This window comes from Rousettus aegyptiacus, unplaced genomic scaffold, assembly GCF_014176215.1.
Source record: "Rousettus aegyptiacus isolate mRouAeg1 unplaced genomic scaffold, mRouAeg1.p scaffold_m13_p_6, whole genome shotgun sequence".
Classification (NCBI taxonomy): Eukaryota; Metazoa; Chordata; class Mammalia; order Chiroptera; family Pteropodidae; genus Rousettus; species Rousettus aegyptiacus.
In genome coordinates, this window is record NW_023416309.1 from 85,290,790 (window position 1) to 85,306,881 (window position 16,092).

Genomic DNA, 16,092 nt, shown 5'->3' on the forward strand with positions numbered 1-16,092 from the left:
AACCCCCATGCTTTAATCGAAACTGCCATTCGTTTATCACTCTATCCACTGTGGTCACTGAATAATTATTAAACATAATAAATGCCCATCATTGAGCACAGAAGCCAAAAGATAAATAAGACCCTTTTCCATCCTAGCCATCAAAACATTTGCAGGAGAGAATGCAAAAATAATCATAATTGTTCATTATAATATAGTGTGCTAAGTGCTATGACCAGACAAGTACAAAAAGAAAGTTACCTCTCATGCGTGAGTGTTGAGAAAAATTTTGGAAGTGTCATTTGTGCGAGCCTTTGTAGATATGGCAGAGCAAGAAAGGGGAAAAGGAATTCTAAGTTCCAGGAACAGCCTGAAGTGGGTTAAAAAGCATAGAGTACTGGTCAAGGGGCAGCAACCAGAGCAGCTCAGAGTGCATGGGAGGTTGGGGACTGGGGGTGAGGAGCAAGGGAGGAGGCAGAGAGGCAGGCTAGGGCCCCATTGCAAAGGTGCTGAAGGCCTCAGTCAGGTCTGAATAGCCCAAAGGACAAACTAAGCAGGTGCCTAGAACACCAGGAAAACAAGACACCCAAAATGAAATCAGAAAAGAAGACATCTAAAAAGAAATGAGTTTAATTCCAACATACCTTGGAGTTTTGTGCAATTTCAGAATAATACTTTTATTTCAAGTTTTAGCATTTTTTAAAAAGAAATTTGGAATTACATATGTAGACTATTGCTATAATCTTTCAGTGTTGAAGGTCTCTAAAGGTTTCTTTCTGGCCCTGACCCTGTTACAGAAATTGGACACTAACCGATTTCAGTTTTGGGATTGTCAAGGTTGAGTTAAGACGGTTTACAGAATTACTTCCTAAGTAACTTGTAACGATTCCCTAGGACACTAATAATTTATGAGATCAATTATTTGCCCAAAAAAACTTCTAATGGGTGGTATTTTAGAAACTATGACAAACGAAGCATAACAGGAAGGACCCCTTCCTGTAGCCCCAGAGTTAGGAACCAGGGTCTTCTTAAGAGGCTGCAAACTGGTCCTGCCATTCTTAATCAGTCCAGTCACACTTATCTCACATTGAGTAAGACATTTTGCGACAGTGTTCATAGTTAAAAAGCTATATGTGTCTCCCTCCATCCCCACTGCCACTGGGAAGGGAAGAGGGCATATTCTTCCAAAACAACAAGTGTGTTTCAGAAAATCACTCATCTAGATTAGGAGTGTCTACAAGAAGTGGAGAAAATAGATCTCACTCCCCATCCCATGCCCACCCCGGTGCTGCCTGATGACAGAAATCCTGGAGGAGTTTAATATGTATTTTGGGAAGGTTCTCAGAGATGAAGGTGGACAAGATGAAGTGAAACTCTATGCCAAGAAAATTACATATATCAAATAGGCAAAGATAGCACACCTGCCTAGGTGCTCAGCAGTGGAGGGAATCGGGCCAAGCCAGAAGGAGACTAAGGTTACCTTCTTACCACATGCAGGTGACCAAGGCATGCCTCTGCTGTCTTACCTACCACTTCTCCCTGCCATCAATACCAGAAGTGCTAGGGAGAAGTGAAAGGACCTCCTGTACCCTCGATAGCTAGCACTCAGTACTTAGGTTGTAATTTCCATATTCTTCATGCCTAGCACATCCTTGGCCCAGAGAAGACATATGATACTTGTGTTGAAAAATGAATGAATGAATTTAAGTACATGATAAAAGTTAGCGACCACCTCTGCCCCCCTTTCTCAGTCATGGCTTTTCTGGTTTAGAAGTCTTATTTCTTAGAGGAGGGTGTTCCCTTGGCTCAGAGACTTGTTTAGGTAACAATGTGACATGGTCCAGGATACACTTATTGTGTGCTCTCCAAAACTATTAGTTTCTGGGCAGGGCTTAAGTTCCCACAGTTCCTAGTCCCACCCCTGGCCTTGCATTTCAGCTCAGTGGGCGGAAAGGCATAAATTGCAGCTGTTTGCAGTCCTGCTTCATTTTTACCAAAGGCTTCCAGCAGCACGATGAAGTTGGCAGGCTTTCTCCTCCTGGTGTTCCTAATCACCCTCAGCCTAGAGGTACTGGAGCTTCAGGCTGCAGTGAGACCATTGCAATTTTTGGGTGAGTCCAGACAGAAAGCAGCTCCATTCTTCTTTGGATGAGGGAGCCAGCAAGTAGAACATCAGAGGCCAGTGTGTGCAGGGGGGAGGAGGGGAAGAAATAAGAGAAGGAAAGACATTCTAGTTAAGGAGTTGTTACCGGGGACCCACCTTGACTGCAGAATCTCTTTTCTTTTGCCTCCACTTTCTCCCATCCTTACCCTGGGTCACACCTCCATCTGGACTCTCCTCCATTCCTCCCTTTCTGCTCCCTCATCGGCCAACCTCCATCTCCCCGGCATCTCTCCCTCTACCAGTTTCTTCATCTCTTGCTACAAATAGATTGGATTGTCCAGAGAAAATATTTTAATTATGTTAAACACTAATTATATCAACCTTCTCCTTTTACTATTTATAGTCTCAAAGGAGTAATCAATTCTCTGCTCTTATTGCCTCGTACTTCTTTCCTTAACCCCCTAAAGACTGAGTATAGTCTCCATTGCTGCCCCTATCACTTTGCTGAACCTTCTCTCCTTAGTCCTGCTGACGAATCTCTTGACTCTCTTCAGTAGCCAAACTCTTAACCTCTGCAGCATCTGACATTTTTTGCCACTCCATCAGTCCTCAAACTTTCTTTTCTTCACTTTATCTCTTTCTTCTTTCTAAATATTATTGGATTCAACTCTTATTCCTCTCTCTTCTTTGCTCTTTCCCCACAACATTCACCTGGTTGCTAAATAACATCATTCTTTGAAATTGTCTCTTGCACATATTTCTTCCTTTTCACCCCCTAGTTGCCACACTGTATTTCCAGCCCTGGTTACCCCATGCTTGGGCCAATGCAATAGCTTCCCAGCAACTCTCCCTGGCCCTCTCTTCCTCCTGAAAGTTGCTTGCTTGTTGAAGTGTGGTTTGTTCTGTGCTCTCACACCAGAATAACCTTTGTAAGTAAATAGTATATTCCTCTCCGGGCCTACCAAATGAAACCCAAACTCCTCAGGTCCTCAAGATATGTCCTCTGAAACTTCGTCCCTACCTACTTTTCCTGCTTAATTTCCCAACTGTTCCCTAATATTTATCCAGCCTTCCATTTGCCATTCCTTCTGTATTCCTTGTATTTCAGGGTGAGGAGTGAAGCAGGTGAGGCACCGAGGGCACAAAATTTAAGGAGGTGCTTACTCTCAAGGTTGTGCAAGGGCTTCCTTAAATTTTGTGCCCAACATACCTCACGTACCTCCCCTTGTCCAAGCCCTATTGCATTTTTCCCTTGTGAACTTTTGCTAGCAATTCTTTTCTCACAAAACTCTACTATCTCTTTCAATTTTGCTGTAAAAAGATTTCTGTACTTCAAGAATCATCTTTTCTGATTAATCTAATTGGACGTAATGTCTCTCTTTTGAGTCCCTTTAGTCTTTTGAATATAGCACTCTCAGTACACTTGTTCCACACTGCTTTGTTTTTAGTGCTTTAAACATGTCTTATTTCCATTGTTAGACTCTAAGCTGCTTGAAGGTAATGATCCTATTTTACATCTTTGTATTTCCTGAATAACTTACCTCTATGCTTTATACATAGTAAGAAATCAACAGATATAATGAGTGACCAAATGCCATGAGTGAGGACAAGAAGTCTTTAACCCTCTCATTGTAAATCAACAACAGCTAATGGAAACATGGAGCGATGATATTGATTTTATCTGAAGTGTGCAAGTACATTGTAGACATCCCACTAGGCCCCCTTCTTACACATCTTTAAAGTAGGCCTTGCTTTATTGGGATTATCTGAATGCATTGTTTTTAACTGAAAAGTATAAGATGTTAATGAGCATTATTCTTCAAGTAATCATTTAAATTACATTATGCATTGCATTAAAAGAAAAAAGTGAAACTGGCTCCTTAATCAAGGGCTGTTCTCTCTAGCACCTGTGCCTAAAGCATGGCTGTAGTCAACTGGTCTGTTTTAATGCAGGCAGCTGCATTGAGCTCTGCAGAAGTGACTGGGACTGTGATACAGGGGAGCGCTGTGTCAGCAATGGATGTGGCCACATCTGTGTTTCAGACTAAAGACAAGTAAAAAAACTCAGGTACTTTCTTGCTGCTTCAAACCTTGTCCAAGCCAGACAGGCTGTACACTTGGCTCTGATGGGACTTTCCAGATATGGGTGGGACAGAAGCCTGTCTCTCTGGGGTCCCTCCCTCTTTACTGACCCACCCCCCCAAAAGAAGCATCTATTATAGGGTTTTGGTTTCCAAACCTTTCAAATAATTTAATTACGTAGTATATCCTGGTGAGAAATCAGACTACTTGATCAAAAAGCAGATAAAAATCACTCATAACCTTCCATCCCCGAATGGCATCTGCTTAACACTTCAGTGAATATTTTAAACACACACACAAATATGTAATATAAAAATGAGATAATCTTGTGACTATTTTTATTGCTTGATTATTTCACTTAGAAATAGCTAGTGAATAATTTTTAATGCCAACGTTGATGCTTTTATATTATCAACTTTAATGGCCTTATAGAAGTCCATTATATATGCTTAAATACTTAGCAATCTCCATTAACACACATTTAATGTTTCTTATTTTTATATTATTAATATGGCTGTAATGAATATTAAATTGGTGTACATGCCCTTATTAATTCTTGTTAAGATAAATTCTAAGAAGTATAATTAATGACCAAAGAGCATGCTCATTTTTAGCCTCTGATGCACAGTGCCATATTGCCCCATGAAAGTTCCTTTCCTGTAAAATTATTTCAGGGTCCTCATATGATAATTTCTTCATTTTCAGTAACCATTAAATTTGAAAATCATAATTAAAAGCTACTGTAAAAAAAACTACTGTGATTCAGTTTTGATTATAAATTAAGTTGTATTAAACACAAGAGAATCAACATATACTTTAAAAACGACCCAGTTTTGTTCCAAATGTATTATTTGTCCAATCCACCCACAATTCTTGGGATCCTTTTGGCCTTGCTGGCTCCATGTAGGGGCTTATTGATTCTTAGAACTGGGAACTTTTGCCTCTCAATTATTTTCTGTGGATTCAGGTGTCATACAATTTTTTTGTCCATTTCCCAGATGAAAACTTATCTTAAGGGTCGTCCTTCTCTAATAATTGCTCATCCCTTCCTAGAGTGTCTTATCTTCAGAGATGTGACTGGAGAGCCTTGCTCAGGAAGACAGATGAAAATGGGGACCTGCAAATGAAGATTACAAGGGACATGGTGGGGGGAAAAAGTTTTTTTGTTTTTGTTTTTTGTTTTAATAAATCAGCATTGTTAAAAGTACCCACACTACTTGAATTATTTGGGCAAGGGTGATGAAGAGGAGGAGGAAGAGTTGGGGGATAGATGACCTTTGTTGAACACTTGCTATACAACAAGGATTGTGTTATATTTTTCACAAGCATCATCTAATTTATCCCGCCAGGAACTTTGTGACTGCTTATTACCATTACCATTGCCATTTTACATGTAAGGGCACTTACTTAATTTGGAGAAATTAAGTAATTTGCTCAAAGTCATATAGCAGCTAGGTGTCAGAGTCTTAACTATAATCCCAATGCAACCTATGATGAACCACACTAAACTCAAATCCTTTCTACACTCCCTTTCACTCCACCTCTTCTGTGGTGATGACCAGACCTCATGTCCTTCTAGCCCAGTGTGTTGGACATCTCTTATGCACTGCTTTAGATACTCTTCACCTTATACTCTTATTCTAATTCTAATCATTGCTACAGCAACCAGTTTATTTCAGGCATCGACTAACTTAGCACAAGATAACTTGTCAGAGTCTTACTGAGAACTTGTAACCTAGTTCCCACACCTCTCACTTTTGCCTCAGGGCTTCTTTGATTATACAATAAGAGACTTCTGCAGGAATCACCACATACTGATGCCTGTTCAACCCAGAAGACTGGAGAATTCATGCTTGTTGGGGCAACGCTTGACAATAGAGGTCAAAGGCTGACGGATATATGCTTCCCCCTTCTATACCTCAGGAGACAGGTTCTGAGAGCATCCAGTAAGGCTTGTCAGAAAGTCCTGAGGCGTGAGCAATCACTCACCCCTTGCAATGGCCAACTCAATAGCACACATTTGTCTTGATTCTTCTTTTTTCCTTGTTCATTCTTGAATACATCACCCACATACCAAACTCATCTGCGGCTCTGCTTTAGGAGAACTCAGACTAAAACATTAGTGACTAGGTCTCAGCTCCTGATGTCTGAGCAAAATGCTTGAATATCACAAACACACACACATATATATAACATACATATACGCACATTCCAAGAATAAACAATAATATACAATCATAGTGAAGTCTACATTCAAACAAACAAAAAAACATATTTATCCCCAAAGAAGCCCAAAGTCTTCAGAGAACTAGCTCTTCTCAAGCAAACCCTCAGTTGTCATTGCTAAACAGAAATGTTTTATTCTCAGGATCTAAAATGTACATTCAGGTGGCTACAAGGTTTTCCCTAAGAGCCATGGATGAGAACTTGCCTTATATTTGCATAACTCAAAGGTTTTCCCAGTCTGCCCGAATTTAATTTCAAGGTCACCCTTCAGCAGATTATAGTTTACATGACTCGCTTTGAACTCCAAAATTATTTTGTGTGTGTGTGATGAGGTGTCTCAAGATCCACAAGATTCACAGCCAGCTACAAAGACTACTGGAAAATTTAACTTTTATTCGGTGTGGCTTTGTGCCTGGGGAAAATATCAGGGGCTGTAATACGATGTAAGAAAAGTAGAGGAACGACATAGAACTTGCAGTTTCTGCCACTGCCATCCACAACGGCTCCTCACCAACCCCAGCCAGAATCTAAAACGCAGGTAAAACAGGAATGTCGGCCCTGATCAGGAACAAACTTTCTGAAAGGATAGTCTCCTTCAGTCAGGGATCTAGGAGAGGTGGGCGGCAAAAAAGTCTTCAAGCTAATTTCTGATGAGTATTTGTAAGGCAATAGTCTGAGGAGGTGGTAACCGTGGAATACTATTACGCCGGGTTCTGGACCAAATAAGATATTTCCGGGACTGGCGCGCGGGGAAAGGGATGCCCCGGAAGTATTTCCCTGTTGTTCTACGTAGGAAAGATGGCGGTGGTGCAAGTTGCAGGATCCCTGTTGGGTGGGTCGTCCCGGGAGGTGCCGCGGGAGCCACCCCACGACCTAGGCACTGGGTTCCGCCGCTTGTCGGCCAGGCTCTGCGCCTTGCATCCGGATGACAGCAACTCCGCACGCACCGAGATCCACCTGCTCCTAGACCAGCTCATCTCCGAGAACTACAGCGAGGGCGGCGACGTGGCCCCGGAGGTAGGCGGTGTGCGGGGCGGGGAGGACTCCGGACGCGCCTGCTGGCCCCGCCCCCACTCCTCAGGGACCCTAGCTGGTGGCTCCCGCCTGCCTCTCCCGGCTTTTCTCGCCTCCACTTGGCATTACTTGGTTCCAGGCTCGTTTGCTCCCTCCAGCCGTGGCACATTCCCTTTCTCCCTCTATCTGGAAGACCCTGCAGTTCTTTGTAAATCCGTATTTTTAAAACCCAACTTAGATGACTTACACTGTGATACCAACGCAGGTGTCATCTCTGGTACCACCTTCCCGTCCCCCTTCTCCACTCCCTTTATCCAGAATACTTTGTATATAAGATTCACTACTACAATTTATTGAGTACGTGATACACGGAGCACATACTGTACTTTCCCGTGCACTGTTCCAGGAACTTAGAATATGAGTATTATTAGGTTTATTTTACTGGGAAAAAAACAAACAAGCAAACGAACACTGAGGCTCATAAAGATCCAATGTCATGTTGCTGGCAAAAGGCAGAACTAGAATTGGAACCTAAGTCTGTCACAATGCCTGCCATTTTCTGTTTCTCTGTACTAGTTCTGCCCTCTGTACCTCTTTAGAAGTATGTGGACTCTGAGTATTGTTCACATACATCAGGCCTACGATGCTGCTTACTAAATTCCCTGAATCTCCTGACCCCATCATACCACTGCCTTCTGGTGCTCACAGGCACCTCAAACCAGACAGTTCCTAAAAATGAGTACATTATCCCTACACACACGCTGTTCCCAACCTGTTCTTTTCGCCAACATAGACAGCCTGCCAACCCACAAGGGCACAAACTGGTTCTTTCCCTTTCCTTCCTTCCAGATCCTATCCAATCTGGATTTCTTCAAATCTATCTCATAAATATTTTTCAGTCCATCCCCTCCTCTCTTATTCCCATTGCCAATCCCTTAGGCCCTCAGGCAAGATGACTCTTGGCCTATTCCTCTGGCCTCCTCTAATTTATCCTGGCTCCAGGCAAGCCCTTCTCCAGATCATTCTTTGCTCTGCTGCCAGAGTGAACTTTTCTTTAGTGGAAAAAAATGTGATTAGAAAAGTAAAACTTTGATTTGGGAAGATCTTCAACACGTATTGGTAAATGGTAAAAGTAAGTTACAGAATAGTTCATGTAGTATGATATTAATATAGGTGGGGAAGTTTAAAAATTTTTGTATACTTATACATACAGAGTTCACAACATACTAATAGTATACATCACTAGGGAGTGGAGTGGAATTAAAGGAGTAGTGGAGACTTTAATTTTTATAATTTTATAATTGTGCTCCAAAAATATGTGCCATTTCAGTTTCCTGTCCTGTCACTCCTTTCGTGCTATGTGCAGTCATTTCAAACTTGTTCCTCAAGCACCTGCTGGTGTTTCATACCTACTGGCATTCCACGTTTTTGTACCCTTCATTCCCTTTGCTTGCAGTGTCTTTCAGTGCCTTGTCTGTCTGCCGATATTTACTCATCCTTCAAATTATTCCAGATTCTACTTAAAAATCACCTTCATAAGACCTTCCTAATTACCATTTCCCCAGACTTTGTACTTAATTCTTTCAGCACTTGATTCACTTTTAAGTATTTGTGAGAATTTCTGTCTTCCTTACTAGACTGTGAGTTTTTAGAGGTTCTGAAATATGTTTGTTTACATTTGGAATGCAAAGACCTAGTGTACTACTTGACACATAGTAGGTACTGAGAGTCCTTTCATTCAATAAACATCAATGGGTGAATGAATAGTCTGATTTGCAAATAGATTCCTCTTTTGTTCTTTCAAATTTCCTAATTTTACATTAAATTCATCCAAGCATCGTTTCTGATTTTCCCATTGGCATTGAAAATCTGGTTTGCTAGTTCTTGATATTTTTAACCTAAGTATGTGCTTTTATATTGTGGAAGCCTTTCTTTAGTTATTTAATTGTACTGTCTCTACATATGTATAGTCTTTTTTTAGGAGTCTTTAGCCTGACATAAGCCATATTGATTCTTTTCCTTCTTTTTTTAGCACATCTTAGTTTTGTACTTCATTTTATTTTTACCCCCCTACTTTCTGCCTCAAGTTTCATTCTTCCCCATTTTGAGTGTGAACATTCACTTTTTATTCCCATTTGGCCGTGTTTTTTGGGGGGTGGGGGTGGGGGTGGGGGTCTTCACATGACTAATAGGTATATCACCTTTCTACTGTCCTTTTTTTTTTTTGGTAGGACGTCAGTACTCTTCTTGTCCAAGCTTGCCGACTGGTGCCTCTTAATCAGAATCATCTTGTCAGCAAAGTGTCTCAGCTTATCCACCACTTACTTAACACATTACAGGTAATCATTCATGTAACTTTAGAATTCAGATCATGAACTTCGACAATAAGTACTGTTAAAATACATTTGTGGTAGGTGTGATAGGCCAGTCTTTTGAGAAGCTATAGAAAAAGCAAATGCTCACTAAGAATGATATTAAAACAAATATAACTCAGACCAAAAAAAAAAAAAAATTCTGCACAATTCAAGAAGTTTCTCCATTAGAGATATTCCTTTTTGTTTAGTTCAAGAAACGAGAATCATTCAGGCCCCTAGGTCTTAGAATTTTTCATGAAAGATGTATTTGTCCAAGATATATCTAAGAACAAATTGAAATAATTCCCTACTTTTCCTGCCAGTATTTTTCCCTCTTTTCCAAAGTTACCATTTTTGTGGGCACTTTTGGTCTTCATAAAACAGGAGAACTAACTTGGGGGCAAAAGGGACGCTAAATAAAAAGACCCCATTTATTTATATCAAGGTCTGTACTAGCTCCCTTCTCTCTAGAACCTTTTCCAATTTGTTAAATAAATGTATTATCTTTTTAGGAATAGTTAAAAATTAAAGTTGTTACTATAAGAAACACATGAATATGCAAATGCAGTTTGAACAAAACTTATTAGTTAGCATTATGTAATCTAAGGTGCTATTGCCTGCAAGAAACAGAAAAGCCAACATCAAGAAGTCAAACAATTTTTTTTTAAAACAAATTATGTTGTGTCACAAGCCTTGAGGGAGGCTTTATCGGCATCTTTTCATTCTGCCATCTGTAGTATGTGGGTTATCCTGAGCTAGCATCTCTCACAGTAATAAGATGGCTGCTTCATTTCCAGTCATCCCATGCAAAATAAATAACACCCAGAAGAAGCAAAAGAACCATTTGTTTTGTGTCTTTTTTATTTAAGAATGAGGAAATGTGTTCTATAGACTCTCTAGCAGACCGCCCAAATATCTGGCAGTGGAGACCGAGGTCATAATGAGAGCCCCTCTAAAACAGTTTGATCAGGGGAATGGTATTATGAGTGGCTTAAACCAGAGATTTCAATCTTGACTACACGTTAAAATCACCTGGAGGGTTTCAGCTCCCTAGATGATTACTGTGTGCAGCTCCACCCTTACATCTAGCTTTCTCAACCTCAGCACTGTTGATGCTTTGGATTGGATAATTCTTTGTTGGGGGGTGGGGTGGGGAATTACCCTGTGCATTATAGGATGTTTAACAGAATCCTTGGCCTCTACCCACTAGATACCAATAGCTTCCCTCCAATTGCAACAATCAAAAATGTCTATGGACATTGCCAAATGTTCCCTGAGGGACAAGATTGCCCCTGTAGAGTACCACTGTCTTAGACTAATTAGGATTCACCCTCAGGTCTCATGGGAATGGTGGGCACCCAAATAAAATCTACTCTGCCAGCAAGAAAAGAGGAGGTGAATCCTGGTAGGTACCAGTCTGCTATACATGACTTCCTAAATGGAATAAGGCTGTTTTCAAGTTTAGAATTTTTCAAACTGATGTGATAGCTTCTGAATGTTTACTATTCTCAGTTATATTATCTCTAACACTGGCAATTGGAATAGTTTCTTATCACTTATGGCATCTACAATTCTTAACCAACTCTCTAGCATCTGATGATAGTTTATGTCAGTTGTCTGCGAATTGATACTTGGATTAGCCTACTTTGTCCCAACAAGATTATAAACAGCTTGAGGTTAGGGATATGCCATCTCTTCCTGTTATATTTGCCATATCATAGTAGAGACATAGTAATATTTAACAGACATATTTATTCACGATGTATTTGTTGAGTGTTTACTAATTCAATAAGGCAGTTTAGTTGAATTAAGAAATATCAGTGGATCGAGTCTTACATATCTGTGTATTTACAGCTGCCAGTGTCTGGTTAGTTAAAGGAAAAGTTATAAGGATTTTGCCATGTTCTACTTTGAGAGGAGGGACTAAAGGGTAACAAGTGAACAAGGCTCTAGGGCAAGGAGAAGGCTCTATCATGATAGAGCTTTCAAGGCCTGCAGAGCTGATCTTTTTGGCACAAAAAAATACGGACACACAGGTGCCCTCTCTTACACAGCTTGATTCAGATGAGCATATGTTTCTGGAAAGGAGAAAGTTTTTTAGAAGTTAGCTCATGTGTATTTCTTTTTTCTATCGATAGGTGATTGTTGATGAACAGAACCTGGATTTCCTGTTGGCGTATACGATTTCTGCTCTTCAACAGTGCAGTTCCTGGACACATGTGAAAATTCTTCAAGCTCTGGCAGCTCTGGTTTACTGCAATGGCTCAAAATGTCAGAAGGTAGTTTAAACTACATTATGTGTTTCCTTTGAAAGGTTAGGAGCACAGGCTCTGAACCAACAGAGTTGCATTGAGGTTTCTGTCCTGTCATTAATTAGGTGTGTCACCTGGAACAACTGTTCCTCAACATCTCCAAGTCTCCTTTCCTCACGTATAAAATATTTTCTCTGAGGATGAAGATAATGCTTGTGAAATGCTTGGCACTCAGTAAATAGTAACCAATATCATTACGCATTATCTTTGCAGCCAAGACTAGAGAGCTTCAGCAACTCCCTAGGCTGGGAGTGATGATCCTTCCTGATGTTTTTTGGCATATCTTTGCATGCCCATCTGAAAGATTTACCTAGCAGTTAGTCTTTGGTACTTAAACTGCGCTTTAGTTAAAAAAATGAAATCTCTCTAAAGAGTGATGTTTTCCAGAAGCTGTTCTTTGACCAACATTGGCTATTATTTTGTTTCAGTACCTCCCAGACTTGTTAGGCAAGAGTGGACTCTTGATGAAGTTGAGTGACTGGGCTCAGTCCGACCCTGAAGTTCGGCGAGCTGCAGTGCATTGTATGGCAAACTTATGTCTCAGGTATGTGGATTCAATCATATTTCCCAGTCATAATAAGATAGGGCTTCTTGTGGGCCCTTTGTAGGTGGTTCAATGTGTCTGAAGCCAGAGCCAACTTAGAAACATAACCTACTTTACATTTCCTATGTTCTTTGCTAATAAGTGCATCTTATATTGTTTATTTTTAATTTTAATATTGCTTGTACACAAAGTTTGTAAAGAAATGAGGGAAAAATAGACTAGGACCTTATCCTAAAATACAGTGAAAGTGATATAGGTGAAGTCCGGCATTCATGGTTTTGTTTTCTATCACTATAAATTCTAACCTTATTCAGTCTTTTGGAAGGATATATTCATATGAATTTGAGATTTATCTGTCAAGGCCAATTTCTTCTAAGAAAATGAAACCAATCCCAATTCTAGATTCATGCAATAGAAAATGAGCAGCACAAACTTGAACCGATGTATGATATCTTGTCTCTACATTGCAGTGTTGTTCAGTGACTAGGAAGGCAGGTTCAGCTGTGTGATTCTGGCTTGACAAATAATGCAGGACCTGTATGCATTATTTTCCTCTAAGAACTGAAAAGCAGAACTGAATAAGATTTCTCTTTCTCCATACTTATTCCATTATAAACTTCTGTACCTTTTCCCTATAGAAATCATGATTCCTTCTTCCTGTTCATTCAAGTCATGTGCCTGTCCCACAGCAGTAATTAATTAACCAAAGTGTACGATCTTCCATAACACAGTTTTATTCAAGGATATATTCCAACTCCATTAGTCTGTATTACTGCTACTTTTAATTCTTATTCTTTTGCAAGCCCATTTCAAGGGAGACTTGAGTTTGAGCTGCTTTCTCTGTATGTGTTTCAGTGTGCCAGGACAGCCGTACTTGGAGGAGCCCTACCAAAATATTTGCTTTCAAGCTTTCTTGACCACTTTACAGTCTCCAAAATCATCTGATATGGATGATATCACGTTTTGCATGGTAGGTGGGACTCACTAATCTTGTAAATGTTATAGATGTGTTAGATGCAGCAGTGAAACAGAAGCTGTAACCAAAGAGTTTAATTTGGTTGCTATATTAGTTTTATCTAAAGATAAAGGTATAAGTGTAATGTTAATAGCCTAAAAAATTAAAATCATATTTTTCAAGTTTAAATTACAAGACACTGTTTTTGTTTGTTTTGTTTTGCTGTTGTTTTTGTTTTGTAATTCTAGGTTTTTAAGGAAAACTATTTTTTCCCTCCTGACTATAAAAGCAATACAATTTCAGATTAGTGACTGTCTTTTAGGTGGAAGGGAAAGGAGTGGATTCAATAATATCTGCAATATTTTATTTCTTTTTAAAAAAATCTGTTGCAAATACGACAATTTCTTAACATGTTTTAAATTCTGAGTAGCACATTTCAAAAATTATAGATTTTAGATGGTGAAAGTTCCTTATAGCTCTTCTGCTCAGATATAACCACTGGAAACAATTTGTCCTATGAGCTCCCAGATATTTTTTTCTATATATAAATGATCATATTTATAATTTTTAAATAGATTCATGTTAAATGCTGTTTTGCCACTTTCTTTTTTAAGCTTACTATCTCTTGGACCTCTTTTCGGTACCTATTCAGGACCTCTTTTCATGTACCTCATGCTTTCTAACTCTGTAGCTGGGAGACCTAGGGCAAGTTACTTAACTTCTTGAGCCTCTATGTTCCTTATCTCAGAAATGGACAGATGATATAACTACCTTGTTAAAGGTCTTATGAGTAGTATATGAAATAAAGCATTTAAAGTGCTTGGCAAGATGTGTGCCATTATTATTGTTGAGTTTCACATTTTAGCAGAGGGTTAGCTTCTTATATATTCATTGTCATGATTGATGGAAATTGAAGTTTTTTCAGTGTTTCCACTATTTCAAACAAGGCTACAGTTCACATTCTCTTCAAGTGGGGAGTATTTTTAAAGGACAGAATCCTAGAAATGAGATTTGAGTCAAAAATCAGTCTTGATCAGAAGCGCCCTCCAGGAACCTGTCCCCACATATATTTCTTTGCTTTTAAGAGCTGCTGAAGTTGCTGCATTATAGATATTCCCTGCTTCTGATCTCTGCTGCCATTTTTTCATTCCAGTCACATTCTTCCCACCAAATATCTCTTCCCTCCCTCCTTCTCTTTTACTCATCATTTGTACATGCTGGTTTATATACTCTTATAAGGTCACTCTTATTCAATAAGAACACCCTGTTCTTCTGGAAAATAATTAGTAGAAGCTGGAAGAGATCTCTTCTTTGGATCTTCATCTCTACTTTCCCCACCACCCCACCCTTCCCATCTAAATATTTTTTCATCATCTAAAGACATTTTCTCCATTTTAAGTGGTGCTAGAAATTTGATGCCTAGACAACCAAATTTCATTTATCTTTTAACTCAGTCTCCTTTTCCCCCCTAGTTGTTACAAAATGCATTGAAAGGTATACAGTCTCTTTTAAATGGTGGGAAGATGAAATTGACACAGACCGATGACCTTGGAGCTCTTCTAGCAGTGCTAAAGGTAAGACATTATCTGTTTAAACTCCACATCTTTATTATGGTTAGTATCTTTCCTATTAAACCCCAGGAATAAAAACCACTTTACATTATCACTCCAAGGCTAGCTTTAGGGTATTTTTTTTTTTTTTAAGAGAAAAGAATAAAATGTTTATATTCAAGCATACTTAAAATTAATGGGGACTTGGTTCCATAGTGTAGCGGTTAACACATCTGCATTACACTCAGAAGGTCCTGGGTTTCACACCCCAGGGGAGCCACGGTCCATGGCTTACAGCCACACCACCCTGAACAAGCCCTAGGTCTGCTCTCGGAAGTTAAGCTTAGTACTTGGATGGGTGACCACCTAGGAAGACAAGGTGCTGTAGACATGAATAATAATAAATTAAAAACAAAAAACAAAAAACAGAAAACAATAAACCTTGCTTTAGTAAATATATTTTGACTTAGGGAATAGGTTATGAGGTATGATCTGTTGATTATTTTAGATTATTTTGAATCTCTTTGTACTCGAAAGAAGAACCAGAGTTTCTTCTTGGCCCTTGCCCCCAAGTAGTGGGCAGGCCAATCAAGAAATGAGTCAGTTGGCTGCTGTCTTTTGGCTTCTGAGCCTGTGAGTCAGCGGGCAAGCAGGTCAGCCTCTCTGGAGCTCAGCTGTCTTCTTTTGAGCCAGGAAATGGTAAGAAGCTTTGTCCCGGCTTCCGATCAAAGCCATGTGTGATAACTTAGTTTTATAATGACAAAAATTTTTATTCTTTCCCTGTGCCATCACAACTACTTCTAAATAGATAGATATCTGGATGTAGACATGGATAAGCTAAATATAAATGATAGATTGGTAAAAAAAAAAAAAATTATAGATAGATAAAATAATTGGATAAAACTGGTTGGGTAAATTTTAAAAATTAATAAATAAAAATAAGTAAATAAGTAAACTAAAATCAAACCTAAC

At 39.4% G+C, this 16,092-nt stretch overlaps 1 protein-coding gene and 1 long non-coding RNA gene across 2 annotated transcripts in view; both read left to right on the forward strand.

Moving 5' to 3' along the window:
- Nucleotides 1-1,959: 1,959 nt before the first annotated feature.
- Nucleotides 1,960-5,385, forward strand: LOC107503300. The gene is made up of 3 exons (XR_001595205.2): nt 1,960-2,090; nt 4,037-4,151; nt 5,219-5,385. It is a non-coding gene; the product is annotated as an uncharacterized LOC107503300 (long non-coding RNA).
- A 1,803-nt stretch (nt 5,386-7,188) lies between these two features.
- HEATR6 (HEAT repeat containing 6) overlaps nt 7,189-16,092 on the forward strand; it is a 31,194-nt gene continuing 22,290 nt past the window's right edge. The window contains exons 1-6 of the mRNA XM_016131426.2: nt 7,189-7,408; nt 9,637-9,744; nt 11,898-12,038; nt 12,500-12,615; nt 13,471-13,585; nt 15,043-15,144. Coding sequence (XP_015986912.2) covers nt 7,190-7,408; nt 9,637-9,744; nt 11,898-12,038; nt 12,500-12,615; nt 13,471-13,585; nt 15,043-15,144 — 801 coding nt within the window. The 5' untranslated portion in view covers nt 7,189. The remainder of the gene's footprint in view (nt 7,409-9,636; nt 9,745-11,897; nt 12,039-12,499; nt 12,616-13,470; nt 13,586-15,042; nt 15,145-16,092) is intronic.